This window comes from Heliconius melpomene, chromosome 20 (genome assembly GCF_056956725.1).
Source record: "Heliconius melpomene rosina isolate 202511_hmr_F chromosome 20, ASM5695672v1, whole genome shotgun sequence".
NCBI classification, from domain to species: Eukaryota; Metazoa; Arthropoda; class Insecta; order Lepidoptera; family Nymphalidae; genus Heliconius; species Heliconius melpomene.
This window is the reverse complement of record NC_140408.1, coordinates 12,429,808-12,443,547: the sequence shown is the minus strand read 5'-3', so window position 1 is coordinate 12,443,547 and position 13,740 is coordinate 12,429,808. Positions and strand designations below refer to the sequence as shown.

Sequence of the window (13,740 nt, the reverse complement as noted above, 5' to 3'; positions counted from 1 at the left end):
GCTATCACACAACTAAAATTCAGTAGATTTTTATGTTGGTAATCTTTTGTAAAGAAAATATTCGAACCTGTGAACATCTTGGTAGTGTGTCGTGCATGCCGCCTTGCTGTCACCAGAAGCAACAACCAGTGAGGTAACAGGTGTTGATGTCTCGCTAATAGTCCAGCTATGGTGGTTGAATTCTCTTCTGATGTTGTTTCTGTTATTTGAATGGTAAAATATATACGGTAAATAGTGGTAAAGAAAAATATTACTATTTTTTGTTGGGGAGATTGGAAACTGTGACTTTTGTGTATAGTTCTAAGTATTCAAGAGATCATCTACGATCGTCAATTTATTAAAAAAAAGATCCAAAACTAAATGTGGCAATAATCATATAAAAATATCGACGTAGTAACTAAAAATATACTCACCATTAGTATTTCCTTCATCAATTGCATCGACCATCAAAAACAAACACTGTTTCGGCGGATCAATCTCCAAAAGAGGAAACAGTATAGCCTTCTTGAAACACTCATCCGGGTTCTTATCCAGATTTTGGGGCAAAAGAGACTGTTGTATTTCCGTATCCATTAATAACTTCTCGTAATATGCATTTGCTATTAAAGTTCTAGGATTAACGGGAAGGCTAGGTATGGGTGGTGGAACATCTTCGTTTTCCGTTCGTTTCTTCTCCAATAACTTCTCGATATCCGTTTGTATATCATCTTTTGGGATATTCACCAAATTAGTATATTCGGGTAATTCTTCTTCTTTAGGTGTTTCCGATTTTTTTGGAGAACTTTCAGCGGACTGCGGTTTTAAATCACTTTTGTTGGGATAACGGAAATTTGCGACTGGTATTCTTGATTTGGGTGGACTGTTGCTTATTTCTTTTGATTTCTCGTCATCTTTGGCTTCGGTGGAGAGACTTTTTTGGAGAACGGAAGCTTTTTTGTCCGACAACGGTTCAGAACTTTGTCGGAGAAGACGTGAATTTCGAGCTTCTTTAGACTGCCTTTGCGAAATGTTACGGAGGAACAGATTCTCGTGATTCTCGTACAATCGGAATTCATTGTCGTCTTCGTTCGTTACGAACGGGTTAGTGGCTTTGATACTCGATCTTGGTAATATTTCTGGGAGCTGGTAACAAAGAAAATGTATATTGGATTAGGGTAGGGCACTAATAATTATTACCGGGATATTTTAAGCCAATATTATATTGACTTGATTGTAACTGGTACATTTTCATTTAAAGTATTTGTGTTTTTGATAAAATATATATACTATGGCTATTTAAAGGATTTTTTGAAAAATAAAACAAAATATAAGAAAGAACAGTAAAGAAAACAAAATATGAACTTTATTGTTTAATTTTCATCATTATTTTTCCTTTACTTCTTTAGTGCCTTATTTTAGCGAACCCTATAGTTTTTGATTACGCTGCGAATTTGATACACAATGCAGTAAAAACATTGCTCATAAAAAATAAAAAAACGAATCTTTTGATTGTGTTGACTTAGAAGCTTGGGTTTTTCTACGGTACAAGAAGCCGTAGACTGAATATTTGATATTTATTTCAGCTCAAAACCTTCACACGATCTCGAAATAAATAGATTTGACAGACGAACTACAAACTGTTTCTATAAAGATTCCGTTTTGTTCCTTTTGAGATACGGAACCCCTAAACACAATAAAAACCTACATTATGAGCACTCAAAGGCGCATCCGGCATACAATCTCTGTATGTATCTTTATCTATTATTCTTTCCGCGGTACGAGCTCGGGCACAAGCGTCCTCCTCGTCTGTGCGTTGATCTGTGGGAAAAAAATGGTTATTATTTTTATGTAATATGTATTAAACACATTTTGTTTAGTTTTTCGCTGTTTCCCGCATTTAGCAGGGTACGCAAAATACACCAGGTAACCTAGTGTTAGACATTCAGTTCATATTAAGACACTTCCGCTCCCCTTTTTGCTGGATTCTGGAGGTATTGTGCGTTGTGTCGTGCAACTCAACGCCGCGGTCTGCGCCACGCGAGTGGCCTTAATATGAAAAACATATATTTTCTAAAATTTCTCTCTTACCTTCACTATCAGCCAACAAAGGTTTCGAACTCTCCTCTCCATCATCACCCATTTCTTTGAAACGCTGTATCAAATTCTCCTCTGTTGTTGAATTTCTTCTGTAATAAGAAAATAAAATATTTTTTTAATTAAAAAAATAATAAAAAAAACACAAGATACGAAATTGATATGTAAAAGGGTATTGTGCTGCCGGTAACAGAGTTAACGATGGCTGCGCTGATGAGACGGCGAAACGTCAACATAGCTTCACAGTGAAGCTAAAAATCACTATTCTGATCTTTTTTGCTTTCTTTTATTTTTACTGTTTACCTGATTTTAATATTTTTATATCTGTACATTCATGCAATGTTAATAAACTTAATTAGATTTTTTATGTTAGGATCCGATTATAATCACATCATATCGTTATAGCGTGAACCAAATATCTTCAAGTTCAATTAATTAGTCAAGATGACCAGGATACAAAAGTTACAAAACCTTGTCTAAAAAAACCTGTTCTACGTAATTTACCTGTTACTATTAGGAGTGCCCTCATCAGGCGAGTGATCCCTCTCTCCGCTTTTCGCGTGAGACGAATGGCTGAGTATTTGCATCGCTAGTGACCTTATAAACTCCCCTGTACGCTGGCTGCTGTCGCCGGGACCCTTGAATGAGGAAAAATTATATTTTGAATATTATTTAAGTGTTATTACAAACTTAAGGAAGAAAAAAGATTTTTAGAAAACATAAAATTTTTAAAATAACAGGATTTGAGGCCGCGCCTCTGGTTTACCAAGTAATTTTTAAATGTTCAAAATGTTCATTGAATGGCATTCTGTCTTGCAACATCTTTTATTTTTTAATACTTAAAATTTTAAAAAATATATAGTATTAAATCTCCCCACAACCCGAAATCGAACCCCATACCTGTAAAAAGTGTCTAGCCAGCAATCGTCTATTCAAAGCGCGTTGCTGCCTCGCCTGAGGGCCGCTGCCAGGCTGACTTAGTTCTTGACATAGCGCTGTCTTACCGCTGCCTGCGTCGCCTGGAACGTGCAAAATAATAAAAGATATAATACATTTTATAAGATATATATTCTATATTCTGGCTTTTTAATATTCTTTTATTCTTGCTTAATAAGTAAGAATTAGAGGTTTATCTATATTTCATATAATAGAGTTTGTTTGGTTGAACACGCCAATCTCAGGAACTACTAGTTCAATTAGAAAAAATGTTTTTATGTTGGAGAAGACTTTTATAGCGGAGGGAGACGCTTATGTTTATTTCCATCCCATAGTCAATTTGCAATCGATGAGGAATTTTACTATTTTATATTGTAGTGATTTATTTACCCTAGGTCTCAACCAAATTATATATCTATACCAAATTTATCAATCAATATCCTTAAAATAAGCGGTACTACTTATAAAAATGTTGTTATTGTGAGAGAAGCCACAATAATGTTAAATTTTTCGTTTCACTAATTGTACTCCACATTCCGTATATTCCATTAAATCTCAAAAGGATTAAAAGTCACACTTATTTTTAAACACATGACTTACCCAATATCAAGGTACCGGATGTCTTGCTGACAGCCCGCTGCTCCAGACAATGTGCTATCTTCTGGAACACCCATTCTCTACAAAAAAACTTTCTCTTATCAGCCGTTATCATTTCTGACACGCGCTGGGCGGAGGTGGACTTGCGGACTGGACGATCCTTGTCAATGTTTCTAGGCGTCATGGGTGATAGGGGCGACCCTGAAATTTAAAAAGTAATATAGATATAGCTGCTGTCCTGATATCCTGCATGCATACAGCGTAAAATTAAAAAAGAAATGCGCTAACATTAAACAATAAAAGCTCACCATCAAAATCAAACTCCCTATCCCTGTCCCTGTCTCTATCTCTGTCCTTCTCTCTCTCCCGACGGTATTCCCTTGCTTCCCGATCCCCGGGGAAGCCCCGGTGACGGTCAGTAGGTGTTCTGTCATAGCCACGTGGGGACATCTCGTTTAGGGGAAGCGATCTGGAAGTATAATTAAGTATTTTATAATACGCGATAGTTTTGGGTCCTAAATTAGAGAAACCATAAAAACATATTTTTTATACTTAAAGATTTATATATATTTAACATATTACACATTATATAATGTTCTACATTCAAATTTTGAAAGAGTTTTTCATACTTTAAACTAACCTTAAGTTAACCCGATGCTCTGCTTGCCGTACAGCTGAGTGTCTGTGCTGCTGCTGCCTCATGTTCACTTGATTCTGCCTCAAATAGGCCTCAACTTTCCCCTCATTCGAATCAGTCCTATTCTGCACTCTCTTCGCCTCTCTTTCTCTCCTCGTCTCATCCTTTCTCCTCGACTCCCTTTTCTCCATCTTTTCTATCCTACTTTCCATTGGGGCATTCAGCAGTTGGATATTACCACCATGATTATAATTCAGGGGATCGAAATCCCTCCCAGAATTTGGGGCGCGAGACTCCCTTGAAGCACTGCCTTTTGAGGTTTTCGACCTGTACTGGGACTTAGGCAGCACCTGGCTGTATATCGGCATGTTAGACATCTTAACCTAGCTTTGGTAGAAAAAAATAATTTCAACGCCTTTTAGGGCAACCCTCCGGGCTACTTTGGTAATTGACACTATACTAGAGGAACGTTTTGACAAAATTTTGTTTTTTAAAGATTTGTTTATATTAAAATAGGTTTGTATATGTAGATCGTATCACATGTGTGAGGTTCTAAGGAGATTCCAGTCATTCTAGACGTATTGGATTAGTATTTATCTTCTAGGTTATGAGTTAAGTCATTTTGAGGTCCAGCGGAGCTGAGTACCTGGAGCAAAAGAAATACACAATTTAAATAAACAGAAATAAATTCGAAAATACATTTACACAGAAATAAAAGATTAAACATTTAAAATATTAGTTGACTTTTGAGTGAAGGTAGAAGAAACCTTGTCTTGACACTCCGATCGTTACGAAATGTCCTTATTTATTATGTTAAGAGTGTTGAGACACCACGGGCGCTTCTAGAGATATTTTCCAGTAGATGCCTTAAATAGATTCCTTTCAATTAATATTTTTGTCTAAGTCCTTTACACAAAACCATTATTTATTTTTTTATATATGATTTTTTTTATTAATCTGACTTAATTTCTCTTTAGTAAAATATCTAGAGGGGGCTCACTAAAACTACGCTCATATAAGACACTTTGCAAAAATAAATAAAAAAAACCATTTATAACTCCTCCGTTATAGGATAGGTCATTGTTTATAGCACTAGAGACGCCCTATTTACTTGCCTTACAAAAACCTAATATAGGTCTCTGCCCTAGGTCTTGCGCTGAATATCTTTTCAACCCTTTCATAAGGGTGTTGAAAGATCGCGCCATCATAAAAACCCTTAAAAGGGTCTCTCCCGTGGACGGAATGCCTTTTTACATGCACTAGTTCAGTGGTTAATAACTGTTTAGATAGATATCATGAGTTCAAAATTTTATGGACGACGAATTTAGTTGATAACAATTATCTTGAAATTTGTATTTCGATACGTTTTAAAAACATATATAAATTTTCAAGCATTCTTTTTCTTTTTTTTTGTATAAAGTAACCTAGTCTGCCTCTGCATTTTAGATTATTAAATATTATTAAGTATCATGAAATTCTAACACTAACTACACCTACACAAAAATCACTGAGAATCGAACTCACGACCACTGTAAATACCTATTTGAACTAACGACTAAAACAAGGGAAAATAAAATATCTACACAGGTACATATTATAACTCTAACTTAATACAAAAAAATACTACCACAACCAATTATTCTTTGAAAAAATCACCCTTTATATTTTTTTCGAAAAAAAAATTCAACCAAACAACTTTACGTCTACACTCCTTGGCGTAACCCCATGTCAAATAGATGGTTTAAAGAAAAATCGAATCTACTACCATTACATTAGAGTGCATTTTACTTATCCATGGCGTTCGGATAAATGAATTTCCTTCTTAATTCTCAATTACCGGAAGACTGTAGAGGATCAATTTAAAAACACTTTATTATAATTCGTGAATTTGATCTTTATTGATATAGACACAAGGTTTAAAATATAATATTTTTTGGTATATAAGAAAAAAAATAAAAGTGCACCGTCTGTCTGCACTCCGTTCCTTACTGATAAGGAGAATTGATGAAAATATAATAGTGACAAGAATCAACCTCAACTTGTCTTAACCGCACTTAGAGAATACAATTTGCTACCTATTATTTTTATTTGAAGCTATATCCCACATATAGCAGGACAGACAGAGGGGACGTAGTGTTAAGACAATTCGACCCCCAATTTTCAAGTCATTGTGTGTTGAGTGACGGAACTCAACGCTGTCTTTTGTCTCATATGAGCGGAGTAATACTAAATTATTTGAATTATCATTCTGCCTAGTGTGCTTTGAAAATACAACCATTGCGATTACAATCGAATAGTGCCCTATTAGGTATGCCACGACGGTCTAACGTATAGGTTTTTTAGTAAGCTTCACGTTAAATCCATATAACAGGATAGGCAGAGGGAACCTAGTGATAAGCCACTAATTGATCGATTCCCTAATATCCGTCTAATTTAGGTTAAATATATTCCCCCCAATGGCGATCGAACCCACAAACGTCACTTTTAAAGTCGATCACTGCGCCACGACGATCTCTCATATGCATTTAAAACCAGTATACGCCACTGTAACACGAGAGCAGGTACAGATGGGGAAAAATAAATAAAACTAACTCGAGATACTTCCATATAAAAATCCACTTTTAACTTTTAACACAGTAAAATTAGTTTATTTCTTACAGATATAAGATTCAATTTCGTATGGCAGAGTTAAACTTGCACTGGATAGCGCCCACGTCCAAGTTTCGAAATCAATACACGATTCAATATAATTTCTCCTTGAATTGCAATAAATGTTGGATGTAAATGATAGAAGAAAGTCTGTTTGTCTGTTTGTTACCTTTTAAACGGTTAGTATGTCAAATTTAATTAATTGTACGTCATTATGACGTCAAAGATATATAAAGTGTTCGCTCGTATCATCTTAATCATTTTTTCGGTGTCACGCCGTATCCCGCATACAGCAGGGTAGACAAAGGGAACCTAGTGATAAGACACTTCGTTCCCTATTTTCCACTGGTTTCCGGATACATTGCGTGTTGTGTGGCAGAACTAAGCGCTTCACTTTGCCTCGACACCAGACCGAAGATAATTGAAACATTAAATATCCTCGAGTGGGAATCAAATCCACAACCTGTCGTGTTTACACTCGCACTTTGTGTCCCAGAACCACCACTGGTCTCGTATCATCATATCATCTTATGACGAATCCAATATCCAATCTCAACGTTTTTTTTTTAATCTAGAGCAACAAGAAACACCACACGTTCATAGACTAATGTACTACACGTTTTCATTACTCATCCTGGCCCGTGGGAAACTTTGCTCAGATCTGTGTTTAACTATTTTATTATACTTGTTTAAATAACTATAACAGTTATTGTTCAAATTACTTTATTTAAAAATATTTATATGTTTATAGAACTAACTAAAGAAGAAGTATAATTCAGTTGTGTGGCGGAACACAACGCCGTGATTTGTATTGCCAGATTCAATAAATTAAGGACTTAGAATGCTCATAGTTCAAACACAACTACAGGTACCATTTGATCAAGCTGGCAAAGCGAGTTTGTAAATAAAATGAGAATTAAAAAGTTTTCACAGGATAGAATAATGGTTATTTTTAACTGTATCTATTCTATCGTGTAAACTGAGGGGAAGTAGCTAGTATTATTGAAAGCGACGCGTAGCTATACCTAAAATACATATTATCTATCCCGATAAAGAACACTAGGTTCTTTCTGCCTAACCTGCTTTGCACAGGGTACAGGGTAAAACTAATACATTTCTTTGAAATAATCTGTGCGTACTTCAAGCGAGCGAAGCTAGAAAGAAAAGCTAGTTATATATAAACAGCTTAACGCTAACGTGGGCGGAAAGGAAGGAACTTCCGCCTCGCCATATCTAGAGACGTCGTACAAAATTTTAATATCATATTATAATAGTCATAATTTATGGAACCATTTGGTAATACATATTAAGTTTCAAGAATCAAATTATATATTCATAGATTTTATGTTTAGAAAATATTATATACTAACTTCGTCCGCGTAGTCAAATAGAAAAAAAAAGAGCTTTATATGACATATTATGACAAGACTCCCGATCTAAGGTTCGATTCCCACTCAAGCAAAAAGATATTTATTTTTTAATTTCTTCGCTCTGGTGTAACATTATACTGTACTAATATTATAAAGGTAAAGAGTTTGTTTTGTAGTTTACCGGTTCGAATTAAAAACCTTTTTTTGTGTTGAATAATCAGTCCATTTATTGAGGAAGTCTTTAGGTTATATTAGGTACATTCACTTAGATCGTTTCGACGTAACCCACTACCTGCGATCAGAGATACCTTGGACAAATGTGTCATGCCACATGTGTCATAACGCAACTCAGCAATCTTACCACGGGAGCGAAGTCGCTCAAGAAATATATTAAAATTTTCATTGCCGTTCTTTTTTAAGTTGAAAAGCTAAAATAACCAAAAGTTTCCATAGTTACATATTCATAATAAACCGTTGCACAAACGAGCCCCGTGGAATCAGCAAAGCCAACACTCAACCGGACTTTCATAAAATATTCAGGTGCGGAGAGAAATTATTATAGAACAAGAAATTAAAGATGGCATCGAGGGAGAAAAATCTAAAACTTGTTGTTTAAATATTGTTAATTGCAAGAAGGCAGTTCTGCTGAGAAGAGATGGCAACAAATTTAACAGTTGGTCTTTTATTAATAAAATTTACAATGTAAATACATTGACTACGGTTAGCTTTCATGTAGTATGAAATGATATTAATTTCACATATTTTATTTTTTCCATATTTCTGAACTGCCTTCTGAAAAGCCGGTGTAGAAGCAGAGTTCCACCACTTAACACGCAATGACTTAAGAGCACTTCAAGAGTATTAATACAAGGTTCCCAAGTTCCCTTTGTCTAGTTTGCTATGTAAGGAATACAATGTGAAGGTAAAGAAAAAATAGATACATTTAAGACAAAAGGTCTGGCTGCTCATTAGATAGTTACATGTTACATGAGAGGTTTTGATTCGAGCCCCCACTCACCGCCTACCACAAATTCAAAAAAAAAAAAAAAGGATTCTTCTTAATTAACCTACGATGACAGTGAAAACAAAAAAAAAGGAGAATAAAAAGAAAAGCAATACACAAATATCACCTCCGCAACAACCTGTTCTGTACTCACTCAGACTGAACCTCAAAGGACTTGCAAGTTTTAATAAGCCGCGGTGAATAAAGGTTTATTAACAACAATTTCCAAGATTTTTTTTTGTTTCTATTTTCCATATTTTTTTTCTTCATCCTACCTATTTGTTTTAGAACTCTGGGTAACTATCCAGACAGAGAGTGAATGCTTTTAGTGTAATAGCGGCAGAGCCGGAAGGGAACCTAGAGTTAAAACACTCCGTCAATCACACACCACTCAATTTTCGAGACATTGCGTATTAAGTGGCAAACCTCAACGCCCCGCTTTATCTTGTCAGTCACATTCATTCCTTCAAGTCGGAATCGAACCAAAAACCTTTGCAGTTTACACTAAGATGCTTTCTAGCCGCGTCATTAGGTATGGCGTATAATTAAATGAATTTAACTTTTCCATTTCTGGGTCCCTAAGGTGTTATTTAAATAAGCATTTAAAAAGTTACGTTATTTTTAATTTCCTAGACTCGAAGTTAGTGATTTTTTAATTTTTAGAAAAAAATATAGTTATTTACGCATTTTTAAAAGTGTGTGTAATAGAAAACTACCCTTGTTACAAAAGATACTTGCAATTTTTCACTTTTAATACTTTTTACCAAAAGTCAAATAAAAGCTTGTTTTTTACCTTTATCACACATTAACGTAATAATAAATTACCAAAGCTTAAACTTAGACAAAAACAACTAGGAAATCATTTAGACGAGCAACAGTTAAATTTAACTACTAGAGTTAACCATAAATCTTTTAACTTTACTATGCATTAAACCTACGATTCAAATTATATAAAGCAATTTATCTTATTTTTCACTCCGACGAATTGTCGAGACATTGGGGGTTGTGGCGAAACTTAACGCCGCCGTCCCTCAAAACCGCCTAGAATTTGAATAAAACATTACGTTTCTTTTACTTGTTCGGTCCATCTTGATGGTGAAAGATTATATTAATAGCAATATTTTCTCCAGATCCACATTTTAAATGCTTCAATTGATGCAAATTGCACAATTCTTTTTTTTTTATTAAATAAAGGATACTGTCATAATGAAAAAAAAATACATCGTTGTCCTTCAAAGTGAGCAAAGGTCTCTAGTTAAAAAAGAGAAGAGAGTTATCGACGATGACGATATAGGACCAATAAAATAGAGAAAAGACATTAAAAATATAAATAGATATAAATATTATCTAGGAAGATTATTTTATGAACGCAAGTCTTGATGCAGGGGCACAAGCGCGCGACTGTAAGCGTGACAGATAGTGGATTCGATTTCTACTCGAGGAAATGAAATATTTAATATTTTAATTTCCTTGCTCTAGTAACCAGAACAAGCGCGGCGTTGAGTTCCGCCACTCCACCCGCAATGCCTCAAGAAGTCGGCGGAATGTAGAGAACGGAGTGTCTTGATGTGAACAGAGTAAATCAACACTGGGTTACCAGGTACCCCTCTGTCTACCCTGCTACAGCGGGATACAGCGTGAAGCTACAAAAAATATAAATAATTTTATGGACGTAGATTAGTATTATCTAGGCTATAAAAATTCCATTAATACTAAAATAAGCTTTAATCACAATGCCTCTATATAAAATATAGAATTTATAGCTAAATTATATAGAAATTTTAATATAGAGAACAACGCAACATTTGATTGATTAAATCCTTGAGGCATTGCGTGTTCAGTGGCGGAGCACAACACCGCTATTTGCTTCGATACCAGAGCGAGGAAATTAAGATATTAAATATTTAATTCGGTCCGGTTCTTTATTTATGGCGCTTCGAGCGTGCCAGTTGAGCACTATTCACTTCGCTAATGTCACGTTGTATGGAGAAAAAAAATATTTAATTACCCCAAATGGTAATCGAACTCACAACTGTCGCGTTTACATTCACACGCCTGTGCACCTACGCCACTACGGCCTCGATATATACCTATATAGTTTATAGTAAAATATAAAAGCCCCAACAAGACTACCTGGAGTCGGCAAAGATCGATAGTGGCTTACGCCTACGTTGTATCGACAGCATGTCAATATTGTATTCCACTATTCGTCGCCTGCAACTTTGCGTGGACATTAAAAAGTAAAATTAATAAAACCATTTGTACCCGTTTCCATTGGATTTAAAAAATATATAGATTTTCGAATATTGCGCTTTTTTATGCCAACTTTTAATAAGACTTTAAGCTTTGATCCACAGAGCCATGAGGCTCATCGTACACACCTTAGTTATGACCTATAAGTTCCAATCGTAGTCGTATTAAAGTATTGCAACAAGAGTGAAAAAACTAATAGAAAAACTGCATTTTGTGTCTAATTTATTGAAATTATTATAACAGAAATATAAACTTTCTTCAAATTGAAGCCCTAAGCATCGTATAAAATAAATAGTATAATAAATATGTAGTCGATACAAAGAAACGCTTTAATAAAGGAAAGCATAACTAACGTAAATTGATGTACTTTCAATGGGAATAAGCACCCTCACGAAATGATTTTTAAAGGGGATAAGACGAGAAATTAAATAGTATACCGATCAGAATTGAACTACTTATAATTGGAATTCGATATAGCGTTGACTTCGTTGCGTTCTTAAAATGGACAGCATCTGACTATATTGTTTCTCTCAGGAAAGTGTTTTTTTTTTATCATTTTTAGCTTCTCGCTGTATCCTAAACATTAGAGGATAGACAGAAAAAACCTAGTTTTAAAGAATTGTCTTGATCTTTACACGAGATTTTCTCTGCCTATCATCAGGCATATACTAAGCTTGAAAAAAAGTCGTGTAAATTTACAAGAATTTCGTTAGTTTTAGGCAAGAGGCGAAAAATATCTTGGCTTTCACAAAAAAAACGTACTAAAGTCTATAAAAAGTAAATAACGGCCTTTCACTAAGTTGGCACATAATTTACCTACAAAATGAGATAATAAAAAATAAAAACACCAAATTATTTTTTCTGCAAACACTACCTATTACCGACGTTATTTATAAATCTGCAATGAAGCGATTTTCACAGACCTCAAACACCAATACGCTTAATATAGGAATAAGCTATACTTGAATAAATACAAATACATCTAATTCATAGAATAGAATAAATCATTGAAATTAATTATTTCTAGATTTTTACAATAGTTTTAAACAATACTCTTTTACTATTAGAAATTATTTCGGCCAATAATTTTAAAAACTAAAATAGTTTAATTAATCTATTTGTTGTTTTTTTGGTAGCACACGCTTATCTGAGAAACTAATGATTCGGATTAAAAAAAGCTCCTTTTCCATTGGATAGTCCATTTATCGAGGGCTATGGGCTATATTATATCATCCTCATTTCCATACAATTGAAACCAAAAACCTACGATCACCATTATTCCGGGCACTTAACCCGCATTTCTAAACCGCTCTCAAGTTTGAGATCGATCTTGAGATGCCATATTTATTTATAGATATATAATGTGTCATGTCATAATATGTGTCATACACAGCTCTTAGTTATTCCCATTTGAATACGGGGGCGAAGTCATAAGTAAAAACTATTTTCAATATAAAACCTTCTATGTAAAGGTACAAAATATGTCAAGTAGATTCTCTGTAAGGTATTAGAGAGAGATGCGATGCTATAAATATCTCTGTGGGCACTATAAGGTTAACATAAAGAAAACCCAAATGGCACAGTTGTTACTTACATCTAAATGATGCTAGTGGTAGTTTTGAATTCAATCGCAATTGGGAAAAAGTATATTAAAATTACAGTTATATACTTATGTATAATATAAGTTCGAATCCGCCATATAACACGCAATGTTTAGACAGGAACTGCAGAGTAAACAGTTAATAAATTAAAATATTTACATATGTTCGATACATTGCTTTTTTTTTAGAGAGGCGGAACTCAACACTGCGCTTTGTCTTACTTACTAGAGCAAGCAAACGATAATTAGTTTCTCCGCGTTGGAATCGAACTCACAACCGTCACATGAACTACAACTAACTACAAGACATTATGTGTGCTGTCAATATACATAAATATAAAACATAAAATTATTATTTATTGCCTTTTTGAACACTCTAGCATCTACTTGAAAGAAGAAGAATATATGTATTAAAATATTTTTATAATTTTATATACCCATAGAAGAAGTGCTTAAAAAAATGTCAACGACGTTAATTAAAATTTTCAAAATAGTATTGAATTAAGTGAGGTCACGTGACTTCTCAACTTCATTGCCATACGTTTTAATAAACATATCATTGTTTTTTTTTGAGATATTGCGTTTTAAGTTTCGGAACTCAGCACCGTATGTGCGTTAAAGG

At 34.4% G+C, this 13,740-nt stretch overlaps 1 protein-coding gene across 2 annotated transcripts in view; it reads right to left on the bottom strand.

The window, feature by feature from the left end:
• Positions 1 to 13,740, bottom strand: part of LOC146528055 (uncharacterized) — a 50,614-nt gene that overhangs the window by 21,396 nt on the left and 15,478 nt on the right. For both annotated transcript variants that reach the window (XM_085204981.1, XM_085204980.1), the window contains exons 2-10: positions 4,247 to 4,889; positions 3,915 to 4,075; positions 3,610 to 3,807; positions 2,974 to 3,092; positions 2,578 to 2,711; positions 2,068 to 2,165; positions 1,685 to 1,797; positions 414 to 1,122; positions 68 to 199 (exon numbers count right to left, since the gene is read on the bottom strand). In XM_085204981.1, coding sequence (XP_085061107.1) covers positions 68 to 199; positions 414 to 1,122; positions 1,685 to 1,797; positions 2,068 to 2,165; positions 2,578 to 2,711; positions 2,974 to 3,092; positions 3,610 to 3,807; positions 3,915 to 4,075; positions 4,247 to 4,620 — 2,038 coding nt within the window. In that variant the 5' untranslated portion in view covers positions 4,621 to 4,889. The remainder of the gene's footprint in view (positions 1 to 67; positions 200 to 413; positions 1,123 to 1,684; positions 1,798 to 2,067; positions 2,166 to 2,577; positions 2,712 to 2,973; positions 3,093 to 3,609; positions 3,808 to 3,914; positions 4,076 to 4,246; positions 4,890 to 13,740) is intronic.